The sequence below is a fragment of the Zalophus californianus genome, chromosome 1 (assembly GCF_009762305.2).
Source record: "Zalophus californianus isolate mZalCal1 chromosome 1, mZalCal1.pri.v2, whole genome shotgun sequence".
Taxonomy (NCBI): Eukaryota; Metazoa; Chordata; class Mammalia; order Carnivora; family Otariidae; genus Zalophus; species Zalophus californianus.
In genome coordinates this window covers 155,623,744-155,646,412 of record NC_045595.1, presented here as the reverse complement: position 1 = coordinate 155,646,412, position 22,669 = coordinate 155,623,744, and the positions used below count along the sequence as shown (strand labels likewise).

General features: G+C 39.6%; 1 protein-coding gene across 1 annotated transcript in view; it reads left to right on the top strand.

Moving 5' to 3' along the window:
* The window catches only part of GAP43 (growth associated protein 43), a 99,507-nt gene extending 88,218 nt beyond the window's left edge, over positions 1-11,289 (top strand). Inside the window, exon 3 of the mRNA XM_027585029.2 lies at positions 10,587-11,289. Within this exon, the coding sequence (XP_027440830.1) occupies positions 10,587-10,675 (89 nt within the window). The 3' untranslated portion in view covers positions 10,676-11,289. The remainder of the gene's footprint in view (positions 1-10,586) is intronic.
* The last annotated feature ends 11,380 nt before the right edge of the window (positions 11,290-22,669 follow it).

The following is a 22,669-nucleotide window of genomic DNA, read 5'->3' as shown; positions in this document are numbered from 1 at the left end:
AAGGAGCATAGGACATCTGGAAGGCCTCAGTAGGGATACAGAGATGTATGGAAAACTTGAATGGCAAGCAAAGGCAGAGATAATATTGTGAATTAACTTTTTGCTACCTCTTTTTGCTTTGATAGGCCATTTATAAAACCTGAAATAGGCATTGCTTATTTTTTATTTCATTCACTAAAAAAATCTTGAAATATGAATACAGATGGTCTCCGACTTACGATGATTTGGCTTACGATTTTTGACTTTATAATGGTGTGAAAGTGATACACATTCAGTAGAAACCATACTTTGCAGTTTGATCTTTCCTCAGGCTAGCAGTATGTGGTACGATCCTCTCTTGTGATGCTGGGCGGTGGCAGCGATCTGAAGCTCCCAGTCAGCCAGGCGATCACAAGGGTTAATAACAGATACACTTACCACCATTCTGCACCCACACAGCCATTCTGTTTTTCACTTTCAGTACAGCATTCAATAAATTCCATGAGATATCCAACACTTTATTATAGAGTAGGCTTTGTGTGAGATGATGTTGCCCAACTGTAGGCTAGTGTAAATGTTCTGAGCCTGTTTTAGATAGGCAAGGCTAATTAATGATGTTCAGTAGGTTAGGTGTATTAAATGCATTTTTGACTTATGATACTTTCTTTTTTTAAGATTTATTTATTTTAGAGAGAAAGAAAGAGAGAGCACGTACATGAGTGAGAAGGAGGAGGGGCAGAGAGAGAGGGAGAGGATCCTCAAGCAGACTCCCCACTGAGCATGGAGCCCTGAGCAGGGCTTGATCCCAGGACCCCGAGATCATGACCTGAGCCAAAATCAAGAGCTGGCTGCCTAACCAACTGAGCCACCCAGGTGCCCCTGACTTAATGATACTTTCAAATTACAATGGGGTTTTGGGAACATAACCCCATTTTAAGTCAAAGATCTGTAATTTAAAATTAACAGAATGGAAGAGGCATTATTCTTCAGGATTCCTGATTTAAAGTTGTTTCTTGAAGACAAATATGACTTTTATTCTGATTAAATGGAACCTCTTTCATTTTGAAATCAGAGTTCACAAATGTATCTTCTTGGTACAATTAAAAAATCTTACAACAGACACCCTGCCTCCTTTTATTTTTCCAGTGAGAGTGTTTTAAAATTTTTGAATGCCTTTTGACCCTACCACTGGTTTTACGAGTGGCCAGATTTTTCACATTGATGTTATCTGACTGGCCTCTAAGACACTTGAGTTTGTAAAGGCCAGAGACATGAAACTAAGCCTTTCTCCCAGCTAGGATTCTCCTCACCTGGGATGCTGTGAAGTGAAAAGGGGCAAGGGAGAGTTGAACTTCTGTCAGATGGAATCTTGAAGTATTTAAAAAATACACAATTCCACAGAAAAGAGGGAAACAAATTCAATTTCTAGGCTAAACTGTTTCTGATCATCACTATTAGCAACACTCAATATCACAACATCACTTTTGCATCCCTAACATGGCCCTTCTCCAAATTTCTCGGTGTCATAGGAGCTGTCATTGTTTGTGCTGACCTCGCAGACTAACGGTCTGACAGAGAGCAGTGTCTCACTAGATCTCCAGATTCAACTGCCGCCATTGCACATGTTTTAGCTAAGGGGCAGAATGAAGGGGTGAAGCTACTTGACTATTATGCTAGAGTGAAAATCCCCCCAATTTTTGTTTCATTTTTAACCTTTAAAGTTGACTTGTTCATTGTGAGAATGGTAAGAAATACTGTTAACAGTTTAATTTTATATATTTATTCCATCTTGTCCCAGAAATGACTGAGGGCAACTATGTGAGCCACATAAATTTCAATTTTTTAAAAATCTTTCTGCACATTTCTAATGGGGGAAGAAGATAGAACGCTAATTTTGATGCTTTGGCAGACATTTTATATGGAGAATGTTTAAGAAGTTTTCAAGGCCAGTGAACCTGTATGTTCTTTGACTTTTGCTTTGATTTTTTTCAAAACAAAAATATCTGGGTCATTTTTCTTTCAGGAAAGAAGGAAGGAAGGGGTGATGGGAGAAGGAGAAGAAGGAAGGAAGGAAGCAGGACCAAAAAAACACCAACTTTTGCTCCAGATGTTAGAGATCTTAGATTCTTTCCCAACCTCTGTAACTGAATAGCTGTTTAATTAATAAATCACTTGCATACTTATTTTCTGCTCAGAGTCAGAGACTACAGGAACATTCTAGGGGAGAAGTGCTCTTAATCATTTATCTAGGAATGAAGTTTTTTTTATCCCTTTGGGAATTTTTTTTCCCCTCCTGGGATGAGAATGTTAAACTTGGTGAGTGTTTTTCACCAGAATCTCACAGCTTGGATTAAAGTCTCAACATACTGCATTCTACACTTTAAATTTTATAAAGTCCTCTCAAGTGCTTTCTTTGAACTTTTAAACAACCTGCAATAAGGTGGGGTGGTCAATATTATTCATATTTTGTATAGATTAGGAAACTGAGGCAAAGAAAGGAAAAGTAATTTCTTTGAAATCATATGACTAATTGGTGGCAAGGTCAAGGTTGGAATACAAATCAGCTTGGTCCTAGGCCTAAACTTTTGAGAGAAGTAAACATGTATATGTATGTGTCAGATATCACTGGGACCCCGCCACCATATTGCTTTGAGTTTTCTCCTTGGTTAAATTTTTGTTTGTTATTCTTTGAAATCCTCAAGTGAATAGTGTAAGCAGTAAAATTATCCTCTCTTTCAAAGGCTCAGAAAGCAAGAGGTGGGGGCAGAGGTAAAATCTGCACCTTTCTGCTGACATCAAAATGGTGTATACTGGCTCAGTGCTTTGAAAGGAATTTGAACTGTAAAACATAGTTTAAAAAAGGGTGTTCAAAATGTGGATCTCGGTGACCATCCAAAGCCATGATCCAGGCTCCAAATTGACATCTGGTCCATAGCTCAAGAGGAAGACCATGTGAGTGACAAAGGGCTGTATGTGAGTTAGCTACAGAATGCTTTTTTAATTACTTTCCTTTGAGCCTTCGAGGTGATAATGTTTAATATTCAAGAAAAGTGAAAATAGAAAGGGAAAGCAAACACCACAGCCCCGTGTGATTGGTAGAGTAATTTTGGGCATGGCCCCAGGATGATAGCAGCTTCTATTTAATCAATGTTGACAAGGCTGGGGAGAGCTGGGCAGGTCCCAAGAGATAATGTTTTACTCGGAAATCCACTCAACCTAATTTCAGTAATGTAGGGCTGTGGAGGGGCCTGGAGCGGAGCCAGTAAACAGGGCCATTAGAGCTGAGGGTAGGCGATGGCAGCTGGGAACACCGCCATCCCTCCAGCAGCACTGCAGCCTGCAGCCGGGCCGCCCGACTGAGCACGCGAGCAGTCACTGCTTCATATGCTCCTGCTATTTGCTCACCGACAGAACCCACAGACGTGCTAGTCTCACCCTTTCAAGGAAATGAATGGGATGCGTAAAGTCAAGAGCTGCTTCCAGACTTGATTTCGATAAAGATCAGAAAGCCAGTTTGGCATGCATCTTTCAAGGACCACTGTGACATCATCTACCTGAGTCCCCTTACTCTTTTAAGGCCACCCCCACAGTGTTTCAAGTGCATGCAGAAATGACTTCCATCTTTCTTGCTGTTTTAATGTGGTCTTGATCTTTCCTAGGAATGGTGGTTGTGGGTCCAGAATGTGAAAAGTACCAGGGTTTTCTATACTTTGAAACTTATATGGCTTATTAAAGATACTCAAATTTGCAAATCCAGGAGAAATTATGCCCCTTTGGGCTGAGTTCTTCTTTTCCAGCTGTGACTTTTTCCTTTAGCACTCCTTCTCCAACAAACTATACACATGACAGTAATTACTGTCATATAAATATGCTAGTAATTACTAGCATATAAATTCCAGGAAGGTAGAGATTCTTACTTGGTCTTTTCATTGCTATAGCACCACTGCTGTATTTGCAATGCGTAGAATGGTGTGTGGCACATAGTGAGGCTCAGGACCTTTCACCGAATAAATATAGGAATGAATGAACACATTTTTTCTTCCCTTTTTTAGTGTCTTCAACTTTAGAACATTAAGAATACATGACTTTACTATCTATGATGTTAATTTTCTTCTTAACACAGACATGGTAAAAAACATGGAGACCCCTAATGAACATGGTCATTTCTAAGAGGTCTTTGGGTCTGTCTGAAAGAAATAATGGTTTTGTCAAGGCTAAAAGGCCAGTGCCAGAGAAGGTTACAGTTCTTTGCCAGATGTGGACATCATCTGTTCAAATTGACTACATGCAATTTTTGAGAATTTAAATATTTAATATATTTAATATCAGTAATTATTAAAAAATGCCCAATTTCATTTTTTTTAAACAACTTTTTACCCCTTTAAACCAGACGCTAAAATGCATCATCAGTTTTTGGTTTGGGTTTTTTTTTTGTTATTTCTTTTGGGGGATACATTCTGCCTTATAATAAAACTGAATTTATGGGGTTGATTTTCCTTGGTGAAGACTGATTTGTGGGGAGAAGCCATTGCTAGGTAGCGAATACTAATGTCTGTTAATGAGAATAAGTTCACTGGTCATCTGAAATATCTGTGATTCCTGTGAATAACCTGTGATTCCTTTAATCTTGCTTTTCCTATAGTATCTTAACCATAATATTAGGTTTCCATGTTTAATATGAGCAAAAATGCTTTTGAGAGCTAACCCAAAAAAAGAGAAAGCATTTTCTACCCCTTAACTTGCTGGATTTCAACAATCACATGAGCAACTCCAGGCTTTCCTTGTTTGCTAGCTCTGGGCCCATTTACTTCCACTTGCTTGTTCTGCATCACCGGGTACTAAAAATCCCATTCAATCTTTAGCTTCCACAGCCTCTTCTTTTTTTTTTTTTTAATTTTTTATTGTTATGTTAATCACCATATATTACATCATTTGTTTTGGTGTAGTGTTCCATGATTCATTGTTTGTTCATAACACCCAGTGCTCCATGCAGAATGTGCCCTCTTTAATACCCATCACCAGGCTAACCCATCCCCCTACCCTCCTCCCCTCTAGAAACCTCAGTTTGTTTTTTTTTTTTGGTTTTTTTTTTATTTAATTTTTTTAATTGTTATGTTAATCACCATATATTACATCATTAGTTTTTGGTGCAGTGTTCCATGATTCATTGTTTGTTCATAACACCCAGTGCTCCATGCAGAACGTGCCCTCCTCAATACCCATCACCAGGCTAACCCATCCCCCTACCCCCCTCCCCTCTAGAACCCTCAGTTTGTTTTTCAGAGTCCATCATCTCTCATGGTTCGTCTCCCCCTCTGACATACTCCCCTTTTCTTCCTCTCCTGTTATCTTCTTCTTTTTCTTTTTTCTTAAAATATGTTGCGTTATTTGTTTCAGAAGTACAGAACTGTGATTCAACAGTCTTGCACAATTCACAGCGCTCACTGTAGCACATACTCTTCCCAATGTCTATCACCCAGCCACCCCATCCCTCCCACCCCTGACCACTCCAGCAGCCCTCAGTTTCCACAGCCTCTTCTTAAGCAGTAACTGTCTCAGAGGGAGGTTGATCCTCTAGATGGGGAAGGTGATTATTTACCCTGATTGATTCATGATAATTGGAGTGACCAGCTGGCCTCAGCCATTCATCTATCTCTGACACTCACCATGGTGATCAAAGTTTTCGTACAAAATACTAAAGATTACATATTAACTCATCTCTAGCATTTACAATTATCTAATTAGTGCCAGAGAGTGCCAAGACCAGATTTCATATTGTTCAAGACTAATCAAGATTCTTCCCTCCATTCTGAGCTGCTTTTATTAAGGCCAGGTTTTGGACTTTGTAGGCTGCAGGAGTAGGTACCCATGGACCCCCTCCTCTAGTTCCCACTCTAGAGGATGAGCCCACCCATCCTTCCGGGGCAAAGATAAGGGCAGGGGGCAGGCAATCTAAAATAGAAGCTGCCTAGATGTCTCTGTCCTAGTTTGAAATTTACTGCTGCCATTGACAAACAGTCTAGCCTTAGGTAAGTTACTTCATCTCACTATACCTCAGCTTCCCAGCTGTAAAATGGGACAATTAAAGAGCTGCAAGGATTCAATGACATGACACAAGTACACGTAGAACTGCTTTGAGTGAGCATATAGTAAAGTGCTCAACTATGTTAGCTACAGCTAAATACTTTATACAACAGGTCAGGAAAGTCATAATTTGTGGTTCTTTCCAGGCAGTGAGGCTGCTGAATAGAAGAGGTAAAAAACTGTAGCTATACAAGTATATGGTCAACATGATTTATTAACTACAATGACTTGTCTAGAGTTGGTATCGGAAGGAGAAGGAACAAGTTCGCAATATCCAGAAGTTCTCTCTGGCATTCAGGCTCAAATGGATGCATTTATACATAGCTCTTGGATTCTGCTTCCAATAACTTCACCTTTGTCTCAGGTTAAAACCTTGCCCAAACTCATACACAGTCTCCCATCAAAGTGGATCTAGCTAGAGCAGGTATATGCTCCACAGCTGATTACTGTTCCCTTCATTTGCATGTAGGTTTATTTTAGCTTGTTTCTGTTTTTGTGTAGGTCCTAAAAAATATTATTATGAGTTCTTAGCTTGCTTTACTTTTGTGGTTGTAGAAGATTCTTACTTTAGATTGTTTCCTTCCTCCATATTTTTTCTCCCCATAATTTCCTGGAGGCCTATATAAATTCACTGAATCCACTGACTTGACACATTTTATTTCTACCAGCTAGTCATCCCTTCTTTTAATACAAAGATGACACCTTTTTTCATTATTCAGTAATATCAAGTAAATAAAATTTAAAAAAACTCCTCTCATCTCATATAAAATATAATGTATATATAATTGTATGTGTTCATTAAATTGAGCTCCAGCTAACTGACTGACATGTTCCCTTTTGTAGTCAACTAATTGAACTGCATCAGTTTTAATTTTATGGTTTTTATTTTAAAATTTTGGAGCCAATGATTCGTTCTTAATCTCAGAAATTTTGTAGATCACTGAAGGCCTGTGGACCCTAGCTACTCATTTCTAAGGCTGAATTGATAAAACTGATTTGATCTTGCCCTCCTCTGGTCAAGTTTGGCCACCTGATATAATGGGGAAACCAGGATTAGTAGAACTTCTAGGTTTTAGTCCTGGCTAGGTCATGAGAAAACCATATGATTCAGGGAAATAACCTGGACTTCTGATTCCTCATCTACAAAGTGAGGATGTCCATTCATTCTTTTATTCAACAAATGTTTACTGAGGGCCCTCTCTGCTCTAGGTTCTGTGCTAGACACGGGAGAGTTCAAAGTCGAGCAAAATGATATTGTCGTTACCCTTGAAGAGTTATGTCTAGTGACTAGATGTTCTTTGAGGCCCCTCTCCCTGCCAACATTCTATGATTATGGATTTCATTGTCTGTTAAAGGCATATTGTTGAAAGGCTTAAGTGAGAGCAAGAATATTTGCTGTTTTTTTCACCTCTTCTTCTCAATATCTAGAAGAATGTCTGACACATTGCAGGTATTCAATAACAACTTACTGAACAAGTAAATGAATAAATAATTATATTTCAAATACTTTGAAGCTTTTAAAGGAAATTAGATATTGAAGCTCTTTTAATAGGGAGTGGACAGCAGCACTTCCTGTCACAATAAACAGATGTGTACAAGTTTCGCCCTTTCTCCTAGGGCCAGACGAAGGGTGACAAGATAAAGTATGGGAATTTGGGAGGATTTAACCTGCCTCTACTCCAACAGAGGACAGAAAGTATGGCTGCTTCTCAGGATTTCTTGAATCTTTGTTCTTTTGTTTTCCCTTTTGGAGTGTTGTCCCCTTATTCTGCAAACAGTTCTTCTCACCTTCCCTATCCTGCTTCTACCTTTTCTCTCAAGTTCCCTAATCTCCCTCAAAACTACCTCATAGCTCCCAAGTTTTTATTTAAGAAAGAAAAGCTTAAAGTCTTGTCTTGTTCCTACAACTGAACCTTCTCTATGCTTCTGGCCACTTTAAATCAAGGTTCTCTTTCTTTTGCGGTTTGAAGAGGGCACTAGATATATTGTTCTCTGGGTGGTAAGGATAGTAAAGCACCTTGGGCATACTTGTGGTATCCAAAGCTTTGAGCGGGGCTGGGAACAAAGTAAACTCTCTAAAAGAATTCCAAATTGCTATAAATGAACCTCACCGAAATAAATCTGAGAACTTTCTTCTGGCAGAAAATCAGCTGATTCTTTAGTACACCAAAGTTCTATAATCCATGAGAACAATGCTGGTACATAGAGCATTACAGTGATCAGAACTGAGTTAGTCTTTTCATACTTTTCATTTATTCCTGGAAAATATGATTGATATGCCGATAATGGTCAACTTAGAAGGTTATAGCCTTAAAATATCTTTATGAGTAATGGTAGGTAGCCTTACTGTAATAAGTACATTTTGGAAATAACTTATGGTCAATGACAGATTCCCCAAATAAATCAGACTTAAAAACTTTGGCCAAAAATGAGTCATGGTAGGGGTGCCTGGGTGACTCAGTTGGTTAAGCACCCAACTCTTGATTTTGGCTCCGATCATGATCTCAGGATCCTGGGATCAAGCCCCACATTGGGCTCCCCACTCAGTGGGGAGTCTGCTTGTCTCCCTCTCCCCTTGCCCCTCCCCCCACTTGTATTCTCTCTCTCTCAAATAAATAAATAAATCTTTAAAAAAACGAGTCATTGTAACATGAAAATCATCCATCATAGCTGCTACCTTATTTACCAGACCAGCCTCATTTCATTCTAAAAATCAAATCTATTTTCAAGGAGATAAGCATTTTCTGCTAAAGATTTAAAAGAATATTATCAGACGCTTGTTCCAAAGAAAGAATTCCAAAAATGTATTTCCAGTAGTGGTCTTATTTGGATGTGGACGTTGAGCTTTATCTGAATATAAATATATAGCTGAATGATTTGAAAGAGACATACATTTGTATGAATTCTTCTAATGGTCTCCTATAAGGCCCTGATTTCTCTAGTCTCAACATTTCTCAATTCTTAGAAAGGCTGCTTGTGAAGTTGATCCTTGGCTGGCATCTAGCAACTTGGATTTTGAGAGGGTTCTTACCATTCCCTAACTAAAAGTCTTTACTATGCCTAAACTCTTTTGCAAACAATGTGGTTTATGCTGGACATCTGTTTTCCTTCTGGGAGTCTGGATTTGGTACATGCGAGGTAGAGGTTGCCCACATGATCAGCCTCTGGTAAAGAACTCAGTATTTGTAAGCTCAGGTGATCTTCCCTAGTGGATGACATCTCATACATGTCACAGTTCATTGCTGAAGGAATTAAGCACATCCTGTATAACTCCATAGAGAATGGACTCTTGGAAGATTGTGTGTAATTTCCTCCAAACTTTATCCCATGCAACTTTTCCCTTTGCTGATTTTGTTTTATATCCTTTCACTGTGGTAAATCATACCCATGAATAGGACTGTATACTGAGTCTTGTGAGTCCTAACAAATTACTGAGCCTGGGGGTAATCTGAGGGACACCCAACACAAGGAGTTTAGGTTACCAACACAGGTGATTGTAGGGCAAAGGAGTTCTCTTTTAACTAGCTGGCATATTAGTAAACTGACTGTAACATGAAATCAGTTGACTGAGTCTATCAGGAAATCAGGCAGAAGAGTTAGAAAATTTGCCTACTTCCTGAGGAAAAATTAGCCTTTAAAAAGACGCAGTCTTCCTTGCTAAGCAAAGCACATTGCCTTATGGATAAGTATATTCATTTGGAATATTCCTTGACTGCAAGAAACTAAGAACTACTATGGTTTAGTTTAGAGGTTAGCTATTTGTCTCATAATAGTAAAAAAAAAAAAAAAAAGTGTTAGGAAAAGATGTGTAGGAGTGAGAGGTCACTCAATGATAGTTTTTTTTCTCCATCTTTCTGCCCCACCATCCTTAGTGTATAGTTTTTGTCTTCATGGTCAGGAGATAGCTGCTACACTACCAGGTACTGATCAATGTCTCAGTCATCAGGAATAGCAGAAAGTAAAGGGCAACGTCCTCCTCTGGGATCCTCCCCAGGGAATTCTTTCTTTATCTAATTGGCCATCACTGTGTTATATGGACACCCCTAGCTTCAAGGGGATCTGGAAATTCAAGTATTTTACTTTCCAGCCTAGCACCACAAATAAGGGGTGAGAGAGTTGGAATGGCTGTTCAATGATGCCCAAAAACTATCTGTCACAATTAGCCTGACCTTGATGGAAAAGAGATACAAGATTGTTGTCGTTTCCTTATTTGAAGAGCCTATGTATGGATATCTTAATTGCAAGACTGAGAGATTAAAGACCATGGTAATTTCTGTTTAGTGGCTCCTTCCCCCAATGCATAGCTTTGTTCCTGAGCTCGTGCATACCTGTCACTGAATAGCCTCCTGGAGGTAACGTCTTCTGAACTTGGTAATTATATTACTGGGATAGCAAAATCTCTTTTTATCTTAAATCTCTTAAGAAATGGTATGAAAAGGAGAAATGCATTGCATTATCATATGAACAAATGAGACAAAATACTAACCCCCTCTCCCCCCTCCCCACCTTGTTTTCTTCCTCAGAAGCTGTAGATGAAACCAAACCTAAGGAAAGTGCCCGGCAGGATGAGGGTAAAGGAGAAGAACGTGAGGCGGACCAAGAACATGCCTGAACTTTAAGAAATGGCTTTCCACGTCCCCACCCTCCCCTCTCCTGAACCCTGTCTCTCCCCACCCTCTTCTCAACTCCACTCTGAAGTTTCCCTTCCTGTCCTGCTCACGTCCGTGAGTCTGTCCTCTCCTACCCACTAGCCCTCTTTCTCTCTGTGTGGCAAACATTTAAAAAAAAAAAAAAAAAGCAGGAAAGATCCCAAGTCAAACAGTGTGGCTTAAACATTTTTTGTTTCTTGGTGTTGTTATGGCGAGTTTTTGGTAATGATGATCCAATCATTTTGGGAAATTCTTGCACTGTATCCAAGTTTTTTGATCTGGTGCGTGTGGCCCTGTGGGAGTCCACCTTCCTCTCTATCTCTCTGTTCCAAGTGTGTGTGCAATGTTCCGTTCATCTGAGGAGTCCAAAATATCGAGTGAATTCAAAACCATTTTTCTTTTCCTCCTTTTAATGTGATGGAATGAACAAAAAGGAAAAAAATCAAAAACCCAGTTTGTTTTGAAAATAAATAAATAAACAAATAAATAAATAAAGCAAATGTGCCAATTAGCTTAACTTGCGGCTCTAAGGCTCCTTTTTCAATCTGAATATTAATAAATCATGAGAGTAATCAAACTCCAGTGGCTCTGTGTTTCTGTTCCACCTTCTCATTAGTTGATTTGACATATTGGCGACTCACATTTCATCTTCTTTCTGGCCTCCCAGTCTGGCATCAATGACCCTGAGAAGGAAAAAATGGATGAAGCCTAAGACTCTGGCCAGGACCAATCGCTTTGGTCCTTGATGGGATTGCTGTGGACTATAACTCTGCACTATAACCAAGTACCCAAGCCTGGGTAGCTTAACCAACATAAATTTATTTTCTCACGGTTTTGGAGACTAGAAATCCAAAATCAAGGTGTTGGCAGGGTGGGTTCCTTCTGAGGGTGAGGAGGGAAGGATCTGTTTCAGGACTCTCTCCTTAATGTATACACAGCCATCTTCTTCCTGTGTCTCTTCACATCACTAGTGGGTATCTCTACGTGCACATTTCCCCTTTTTGTAATGACACCAGCCTTACTGGATTAGGGCCCACCCTAATGACTTCATCTTAACTTTATTACCTCTGTCAAGACCCTATCTCCAGAGAAAGTCACATATGCATTTGGGGAGGAGGGGCACAATTCAACCCTTATCAGGCACTAAGGCTTGCTTTTACTCAAATCACCTTATTTTCATGACTCCGGAGAATTATGCAGTGGAAGGTTATTCTAGGTTTTGCTAAGTTTTATAGAGACATACATAAGTCAGAAAACCCCTGGCTTTTGTTTAGATGATTTATTTTAATCCAAGTATTGACATAAGACATTATATCTTTTTCAGCCTTAATAAGTTAATACTTCGATTGGGCTTATCCCCTCACAAGGCAGCTGCCATACTCTCAATTACTATAGTCATTGTTCCTGCAGTGGTGATACTATATAAAGAAAAGGTGTACATTTAGCACATCCGTCCTTTTCAAATTTCCTTCTAGTTCCCATTTTCTGAGCACTCTCTGTCAGAAGGTAAACAGTTCCCATGAGAAACAGCAATGTTCCTAAATCTTGAAGTGTCTGTTGCTGTTCTTTGTCCCTCTAAATTTCCTAAATCAATCCCAGAGCAAATTCCTAACAAGTCCTCTTCTGCCTTGTCCTTGAGTGCCCTCATAGGCATGGCCAGTGGACTCCCTTCAGCTTCCTATACTCGTCTCCACATAGAATTCCCTGGCAAGAAAAAGAAAATTATGTTGAAGCCTTCACAAGAATGAAGAGCACGGAAATACATGATTTTAGGAGGAACAACCCACACTCTGCTAACTCTACTCAGCTCTGTGTAGAGCTAGTGCCTACTGAATAAACTGAAGAAAGCTGATGTCACAGAAGGGATGAGTCCTCACTGGGTCAAGGCGTCTTTCCTCATCACTGTTAATGAAATTTTCTTTTCTTTTTTTTTTTTTTTTAAGATTTTATTTATTTATTTGACAGACACAGCGAGAGCAGGAACACAAGCAGGGGGAGTGGGAGAGGGAGAAGCAGGCCTCCCGCGGAGCAAGGAGCCCGATGTGGGGCTTGATCCCAGGACCCTGGGATCATGACCTGAGCAGAAGGCAGCCGCTTAACCGACTGAGCCACCCAGGCGCCCGACTGAGTGAAATTTTCATTGGGAGAAACAGCCACACAGAAAAAGGTCAGAAAGCATCAGTAACATATTGGAACAATTTAAGAGCTTTTTTTTTTTACTTCATTCTGAGTTGGTGTGATTTCCACAGAAGACTTTGGAGCAAGGATTTGGGACTCAATCATAATCTGATTAAAGTCTCAACAGGTGTGAGATAAGGTGTTGGAGAAGGTCATCCATGGGTTGGAGTCATATTGGCAGTATTTGTTTAGGCATTCTCTTTTACCCTAAAGTTTTTTTTTTTTTTTTTTTTTTTGGTAAGATAAATGCTTTCATTTCTCTCCCAAATCTATACTTAAAAGTAACATCCTTGTGACTTAGCACGATTCAACTTCTTTTTCAAAGTATAATTCTAAACTTCTTCCACTGAATCCATGGGCACACTGAAAACAATAGCATTTTAAGTCTATACTAATATACACTGTTTGGTGGTCTTATTGGTTGTGTTAAAGTTGGGATTTTGTTTTTTACATGTGAATATCTGTTTTTTTGCTTTATAAACTCTTGGTTCCTTAAATAGAATTTTCAAGGTGGAGGAGGACACATCAGAGAGGCTTGTAATAATCCTAAAAGATATACCAAGGATAACTGCAGTCCTTACTCTGATACAAAACAATGTGACTCAAACTTATACATAACACACACAAAGTCAAGGTGATACTGGCTAGTATAGACCATTCAAGACACAGAAATAAATAGATTCTAATTCTGGTCAGAAAGCAACATAATTTGTGGATTCTAAAACATCTACATCTGGAATACTTAATAAAAATTAAAACTAGGTTGGCCTTTCTCTTTCCCTCATCTTGGAACCTGTGTAGGCCTCCTGGGAACAGGACTCCTAAAATGATAAATATGTCTGGAAGCCTGGTCCAAGGCCATTTTTGCTGGCTATAAGAGGGGTCTCTGGAACCAGAGGGAGCACACAGCTCTTCTTAAAACTGAAGGTGTTTATGTGCAAGATGAAACAATTCAATCTAGGCAAGAGATGTGCTTATGTGTACAGAGCAAAGAACAACATGGTGACTCCTGTGGGCAAACCAAACAAAACCAGAGTAATCTGGAGAAAAGTAACATGTGCTCATGGAAACAGTGGCATCGTTCATGCCAAATTCCAAAGCAACCTTCCTGCTAAAGCCACTGGCCACAGAATCCGTGTGATATTGTACCTCTCAAGGATTTAAACTTACTGAAAAGTAAATAAATAAAGGTATAGATTTGTTCTCTTGTATTTTTGTTAAAAAAAAAATTAGGGATGCCTGGGTCCCACAGTCAGTTAAGTGTCTGGCTCTTGATTTCGGCTCAGGTCATGATCTCAGGGTCTTGAGACTGAGCCCTGAGTCAGGCTACATGCTCAGCTGGGGATCTGCTGGAGACTCTCTCCCTCTCCCTCTGCCTTTCCTCCTATCATGTGTTCTCTCTCTCTCTCTCTCTCTCTCAAATAAATAAATAAATAAATCTTTTTAATATATGTGCTGCCGAAGCAAGCACTAAATAAATCTTTTTAAAAAATTAAAACTAGGTTGAGGACAAGTAAAAAAAGCCTCACCATCAACAGATGAATTTTTCAAATAGTGAAAAAACCATATTCCATTCCAAATGTTCTACTGATAGCAAAACTATGGCCATGTCTACATGAAGTAGTCTTTTCATTGAGCTGTATTATTTGGGTCTAAAATGTTCAGTCGTGTTGTAATAGAATTCCTATCATTCTACTCACACTTTGCCCATCCTTCAATCTTTTTCCACCATCATCCACCCTGTGACTTATTTCAGGAATTTGGAAAGCAGGCTGCTATCTCTTTTCCTCATATAATATTTAATTATGAGCAAATTATGAGATAAACTTGGGCTTGCTGCTCTGACCAAATCTCCACTTTCCTTGCTCAGTTTTAAGTGTTCTGGGTGTCTTTTATAGTGGCCCCTGCCCATATTCAGCTCAGGGAGGGATTCTCAAACTCTCTGTCTCAACTCCCAAGGAAAAAGGCACTTCAGAGCTCTCAAAAATGCATTATTTCCAACATTAGCCAGCCCCAGAAAATCCAGTTCTGCAGTTGGCATGGAAGCATGAGAAATAGGAAAATCAGATTAATGAATGATTTCCATAGAGCATTATTGAGATCACCACAAATCCCATTAACTTTTTTTTTTAACCTTTCCATACATTGTCTGTTGTCATGGAAACAAAGCTTCTGCTAAGCTGCCTATAAAAATAATTTAATGATTGGTGACCCTTCTAGCTAAACATTAGCTAATAAGCATTAGAAATGTGGGCCTTCTTTATTTCAAAAAAATGAAACAAAACAACCCCCCCCCAAAAAAAAAACCCTCACCTAACTTTTTTTCCTGGGGGATTAAAACTCATGCCTGCCTATCATGTAGGTAAGGCCTGCATCCACACCCAGCAATTCTTTCAGTCACATATTTACTCTGATATAATGGCAATTTTGTCCTATATTCCTGGGAAGAAATTCATCATCATCAGGAATGAGGGCAAGATTATAGCTAAGAATGATGTGTTACTAAATGCACTTGGAGAATTCTATTAAAGTGGCAAACGTATTTTGAGTGTACATTTTCCAGCAGATTGATTACTCGATTTGTGTTTTTACAGGTATGTGTCATTGTTGGTAATTGCTGCGTATTTAGTGTTGCACCTTAATAAGTACCTTTTTGTTGAGGTGAGATGCTTCTGTACCAAGAAAAACATTTCTGGTTAACATTGCATCACATGTGATCAGACTATGAAAGCACATGGGCTTGTCAAAAGAATCTTAAAGTAATTTTATTGTTTAATTACCCAAATAATACTGTTTCATTTTAGAGAGGTAAAAAAAACATAAATAAGAAAAGGAAGCTAAAAATACTCCACAGTTTGCCACCCACAATTAAGCATTTTAACATTTAAAGATATAACTTTATATAGTCTGCTTCTCTGCCTTCTTCCCTTTCTATACACCTCCCACTTATCTATTTATCTATATCTCTATGTATATGTAGATATGTATTTAAAATGGGTTCATGGTGCACATATTTTGTAAACTGCTCCACAAAAGACAGACATGTTTATAAAGATTGCTAAAATTACAGACCGATGATTTAAAATTCATGGTTCCTATTGCTGCTTCTCAGTGCTTTATGGACGCCTGAGGTAAAGGGGGAAAATGTGAAATGCTATACATATACACTTATTAGAACATTATCCTATATTTTGGACCAAGTGGAAGGCTAGTAAATCTCTACAATCAAAGACATATCTCAATACAAAGCCTCACGTTGGTTGCCCAACCTGTTGGCACACCGTTGTCACCCCTCATAAACCCGCCTGAGGGTGGCCATGGATTCCTTGTCAGGCCAGGGATCTAGGGCTGATTGAAAAGAAGTGATGTCATTGTGCAAAAATACAGGGTTGCGGATATATGAACAGAAGCTTGTCTTTATTTGAAATTTTGATATTTTGTTTATCCCTAATGCATTTATCAGTGCCTTCATTTTGATTTTTCAAATATTGCATTAAAGTATTATTTATCTTAATTTAGGATTTTTTTTGATGTGACCTTCAAGTTCATACTTGGGGCAAGCACCTCACTTGCCCCACCCTAATCCTGGCCTTGAGGCTCCCAAGGGAATGCTAGAATTATTGTTTTCTTTTTTCTTTTTTTTTTTTTTTTAAAGATTTTATTTATTTATTTGACAGAGAGAGACACAGCGGGAGAGGGAACACAAGCAGGGGGAGTGGGAGAGGGAGAAGCAGGCTTCCCGCTGAGCAGGGAGCCCAATGCGGGGCTCCATCCCAGGACCCTGAGATCATGACCTGAGCCGAAGGCAGACGCTTAACGACTGAGCCACCCAGGCGCCCCATAGATTTATTGTTTTTCAAACAGACACTTTCTGTTGACTGGCAGCCGTGACTACATGGGCTCTTAGGGATACACAGAGACTGTAAGGCTTGAGAGCGGGTGGGCCCATGAGGACTTCAGAAATAATGTTTAATATTCCTAGGAAGTTAATAGAATTACTTTAAGACGTTTCCTTGCCTTCAAGAGAAGGTAGAGATGGTGAAACACGTGGATATAGGCAGTATGGAGTGGTCCAAAGCTGGTCGGGGCTGTGGCAAAATGAATTCGTGCCCTACCTAAATGCTCTGGAAATAAACTAAAAAAGTAAAGAAGAAGAACACTGGCCTGCCAAACCAAACCACCAGTTTGCAATGCCTGGTGGGCTTTACCACTTCTCACAGCCTGCGAAGCACGCAGCTGTGAAACTAGACGTGGTCACTTTAAAACTGGGGTTGGTGGAGAAGCTGATCAACCAGGGCCTCTTAGAACCTGGAGCTAATGGTTACTAAGTGTTGCAAGAACAATGTGTTCCTTTATTCACTCACCATGAGTGCAAATTTGTGTTTAAACTGTAGATAAGAAGATGAATATGTCACTTTATACTTAGGGATAAAAAAGAAGGCATCTCTCTTGTTTGGATTTTTTTAATGCACAGGAGGTAGAATTCTGCTTTTTAAAAATTTCTTTTCCACCATGTTGGAGAAAGAAGATGCAGGGTCGAAACAAAAGGAGAAATTTTGTGTCCGTCTGTTCTTGTTTTTCTACCCTCCATAGCCCTTTCCCTCTACCTTGAGTAAGTGGAGGCAGGGAAGAGCCTGGAGACACTGGGGGGGGGGGGGGAGGGCGGGCAGGGTTCAGTGAGCAAGGGGGAATGCAAATGGCAGCCAGAGGGAGGCAGCACCTGCACGCTGACTCACCTCCACCCGGGGAGGGTAGGCAGCCTCTGCCCTTCCCATGGGAGGTCACCAACAGTGCTCTCCAGTGCTGCCCTTGCTGACTTTCAGACCTCTTACCAGCCTGGGCCTGTGAATTCTGCCTTCCTCCCCCACCCCCTGCCAACATAGCCCACCCTGTCTGTGTAGACAACTCCTGCCAACCAGACTGTAAACCACTTAGGTGTGGGATTTTTGTCTTACTCAGTTTCATGCTCTGGTTACCTGAGCGTCTGAAAATAGCAAGTGGATATCAAGTAAATGCTTCAAGATCACAAGAATGAGTGAATGAATAAATGAATGGATGAACTTTGATTCTTGCCTGTCAGTCTCTACCTCCTTGTCCCTTCCTTTGGTTTTGCAAACTTCTCACAGGAGCTCCAAGTTGCAACTAAGGCTCCTGTCTAGGAAGAGAAAGAAGTACTTCCCTGAGAATTCAGCACTCTCTCATATCATACCCAGCGGTGAACTTGGAGCAGCAATGGCCCCGCCAGTCTTACAAGTTGCAATTCAGTCACAAATGGTGGATGGCTGAGAGATTTCAGCAACAGTATCCCCATTGTTCTTCCCTGCCTGCTCCACACCTGATTTTGCATCTTGGCCCTCCTTTACTTCATCATTGCCTTTGCACTTGCTGTCCCCTTCTGCTTGGAATGCTCTTCCCCTAGATACCTTTTTCAGGTCTTTCCTCAAATAGTATCTTCTCACCAAAGCCTTACATGACCAGCTCACTCATTATTTTGCATCACCCTTTCCTGTGAAAGTATTTCAGGTGGGAACAAGTCTTGTCTCCATTTAAAGTACTATTTCCTTGGGGTGCCTGGATGACTCAGTTAGTTAAGTGTGGGACTCTTGATTTCGGCTCAGGTCATGATCTTTGGGTTGCTGGGTGTGGAGCCTGCTTAAGATTCTCTCTCTGCCCTCTACCTCTGCCCCTCCCCCCCCCCCACAGCTCATGATCAGGCTTTCTCTCTCTAAAATAAATAAATAATAAATAAATAAATAAATAAATAAATAATAAATATGATATCCTTTACTCATTGTCTTATTCACCTGTTTTCCATCATTACAATGTAAGCTTCATGAAGTTAAGAATTTCCTCTGTTTTGTTTCTGTCTTCAGGTCTTAAGACCCTGCTGGCATTGAGTAGGATCTCAGTAAACAGCAAATGACTAAATCTCTCTCCAAATTACAACAACAAACTTAAGTCTTTTATTTGCTCCCTGAATTTAGCACATATTTTTTGACTTTCTCACTTTTAAAACTGGTAACATTCATCCATGGACCACTTTCTCACATTACTTAGCAGTGGACATCTGTTCACTGCACCTTCTGGTAATAGACTACCTCTTTCTTATATTGAATCTATGCCACTTAACCTGAATGCAGCTGACTCTGGATCTTTTCCTTCTTCTCAATATATAATAGATATTAGAACCAGGCCTCGCCAGTCAGCCCATCATATCTCCTGTTTTTGGGAATTAGCTTAGGCACCAGCATGTGATTTAACCAAGTCTTCCCCTGGAATTTTCTCTTATAATGGCCGTTTGTTCACCATGTGGAGAGAGCTTGCTCGAGAAATGGCAAGAGACAGAGTCCTGGCAACGTCGTCTAGTCATCTAGTTCTAACAATGCCTGAAGCAACTACTAATCTTGAACTTTTCAGTTATCTGTGTTAATACCCTTTTGTGCTTAAGTGAGTTTGAATTGGATTTCTGCCATGTACAACTTAAGATTTCTGATATATCAACCCTTCTATGCTTGACCCAGCCCCAGTAACCTCCTACATATAAGTAACCCCCTGGGTGATGCTCCCACCACCTGGTCCTGGTTTTTCTTGGCCCCTGGACATTTTCACAACATCTGTGACATAAGCATGGTGATTTGTTATCCAAGTGTATAACACATTCCTTTTTCACCCCACATGTTGATCACATATTTTCAAGATTTAATGAATAAACTGAAAATGCTGAGAGCTAACGCCATTGTGTCTACAGATGAGGAAAACATGATAATATAGAGCTGAGGTTGGAAGTGAGGTTCAGGGATGCCAATGATACTTTTCCCAGCCCCAAACTCTGACTGAAAGCCATAAAACATGTTATATGCTTAGAAGAACAGGATATCAAGTGTGATCTAGTCTTGAAATCATAGGTATCTCTCTCAAATATCAAACCTTAATTTATATCAGAACAGCATATGGTATGAAAGTAATTATACATCTTAATGAACATGAATCCTTTGCTATTAGCAAACTACATTGAACAAATATTTTAAAATATTTACTCTGGGTATATTACTGTTACACTGAAAGAGAGTGGGTGTTGAACGAAATAAAAATTAGTGTAGTTTTCTTGCCCAGCATTGAAACACTGCATATATGTGAGTATGTATGCATACATACACACATAATATGTATGTATGTGTATATATATACACACGTATATGATCATTTGATAAAATGCAGAAAGTGAGATAAGAAACTAAAAATTGAAAACAAAAATAAAACAAAAACACAGGAGGCTCCTTTAACAGTTATAATAAAGAATCAGTTGTCACTAGCATCTATCCCAGATCTCTTCCAAAGGAATTAGGACAGAGGAAGAGTTCATTTTGCCCTTAAAATAGGGATGATTAGCTAGCATCCAAGGTCTGCCTAGAACGGGGCTTTATTGTATTTTTGAAAAGACAAAGGTGGGTTTTTTTTCTTTCCCCTTTTGACTTGACTTTCTCCAAATAGTCTTTGTGAGGCCTAAGCTGGACCTCACAATACATCGTGTTGTGTATTATTTTTTATATTTTTCATTGTTATGTTAATCACCATACATTACATCATTAGTTTTTGATGTAGCGTTCCATGATTCATTGTTTGTGCATAACACCCAGTGCGTGTTGTATATTATTAACCAAGTCTTCATCTGCTACTTTAAAGCTATTACCAGGGCAACTCACATGGAATCACTTCTTCTATTTGTCTATGCTCAGTCTAGAAGTTACTCCACGTTCAAGTCATCATCAGGTGATTCCACAGAAATGTGTTAAGCATGTGTGCTGCCCAAAGGAGATACCACAAGAAATAAGATGTGGTCCGTAAAATTAAAGGGTGCCAAAGTAAAACAAGGGCAGTGCAAGGTTGTAATGACTGCTGTAGAGGAATAGTGCTGTGAGAACCAGGTAGAGGTGCACCCAAACTGTGCAGACAATAAGGAAGGCTTCCTGGAGGAGGGGGAGAAATTAGAGACATTTAGTTTTTAGTGATGTAGAAGTTTATTGGCAAAGAAATAGGAGAAATAAATCCCACCTAGAGTGACCAACTTTACAGACCTCAATGTACAAGAGAGCTTGAAATGACTGGAAAAGGCAAGAGGTCTCTATGACCATAAATGAGAGTACAAAGAGATACATGGTTTTATACAGGTAAGAGGCTGTAAAAAGTGTTGGAGATACTTATAAAGAGTTTAGAAAACTAACTAAGGAATTTGGACTCTATTGTATAAGCAATGGTATATAGGGACTCAACCACTAGAATCCATCTGGGATAGAATTCAATGGCTTTGTAAACTCAGATGAAAAAATAAAATAAATCTTTATCATGTGAAACATAGTCTCCTTCTGTCTCAGTCTTCTTGGCCTGCTATAACTAAATTCCATAAACTTGTGGTTTAAACAACTGACATTTATTGCTCTTGGATCTGGAGGTTGGGAAGTCCAAGATCAAGGTGACAAGCAGATTATTTGATTCTTAGTGAGGACTCTCTTCCCTTCTTATGGATGACCACCTTCTTGCTCTGTCTTCACATGGCAGTGAGAAAGGGAGCTCTGCTGTCTCTTCCTCTTCTTATGAGAGCACTGATCCCATCATGGGAGCTCCACCTTCATGACCTCATCTAAATCTATTTGCTTCTCAAGGCTCTCCCCCTCCTAATAACATAATGTTGAGGGTTAGGGTCTCAGCATAAGAATTTTGGGAGAAAACATTCCGTCATAACACCTTCAATTATGAATGTAGCTAACAAAACACAGTTGTACCAACAGTACCTATGACTTTGTCACCAAAAGAAATCAGTTATTTTCTTTTCATACTACAGTCGTTGCAAATACCTCAAAAAGATATTTATGCTAATCACCTCTTCAAAATTTTGGTAATGAAATCTACCGCTACATCCTGTTATTACCAAAGAAGCATATGAATAACCATATTACACATTTTTGAAAAAAAAATTGGCAACTATTTCACAATAAATTTGTGTTATAATTGTATGCATATTATTATTTTCAGATAATATTCTGAGAAAGAGGATAATGGATGCATATGCTTATACTACAGAAATTTTAGAGACTGGATTTGTGGTTTAAAAAGAAAACTGGCAATACTGCAGGGCACAAAGAAGTTGTGAAGATGAAGACTAGTCAGGAGGCTAAAATTACTGCTTAGATGGGAGATGATGAGGAATAAGCAGAAACACTGGAAGTAAGGGTTGAGAAGAAGGAAGCTGTGGGGAGAAGGGAGGAGGAAAAGATGAGGCCACGGAAATAGCAAGTGCAGGCCCTGAAGTGGGCAAGAGCTGGCTGTGTTCTAGCAAACAAACGCAGAGGAGTGTGGCTGAGAGGTGGTGAGCAAGGGAAATTGGGACAGCTTGAGACTGTCAGGTAGAAGGACCACGTCATTAGGTCACCATCGCCTTGATAAGGAGATTGTACCTGACGTAGCATGAGAAGCCATTTAAGAACTTTAAGCAAGAGAGTCAATGTGATTGAGAGTCAGTTGTGATTTCATGTATCTTATAAGAAGGGGACTGGTTTTCTGAAAAGTGAGCCTAGAGGGCAAAAAAGAATGGAAATGGGAGACCAGTGAGAGATGATGGTGGCTGGGATGGGGGAAACAGTGGTAAAGGTGGGAAGAAGTTAAACATGGTGTGGTGGTTTAATTTAATATGTCAACTTGGCTGGGCCATGGTGTCCAGAGAATTGATCGAATATTATTCTACGGTTTCTGTGAGGTTATTTTTGGATTAGATTAACACATAA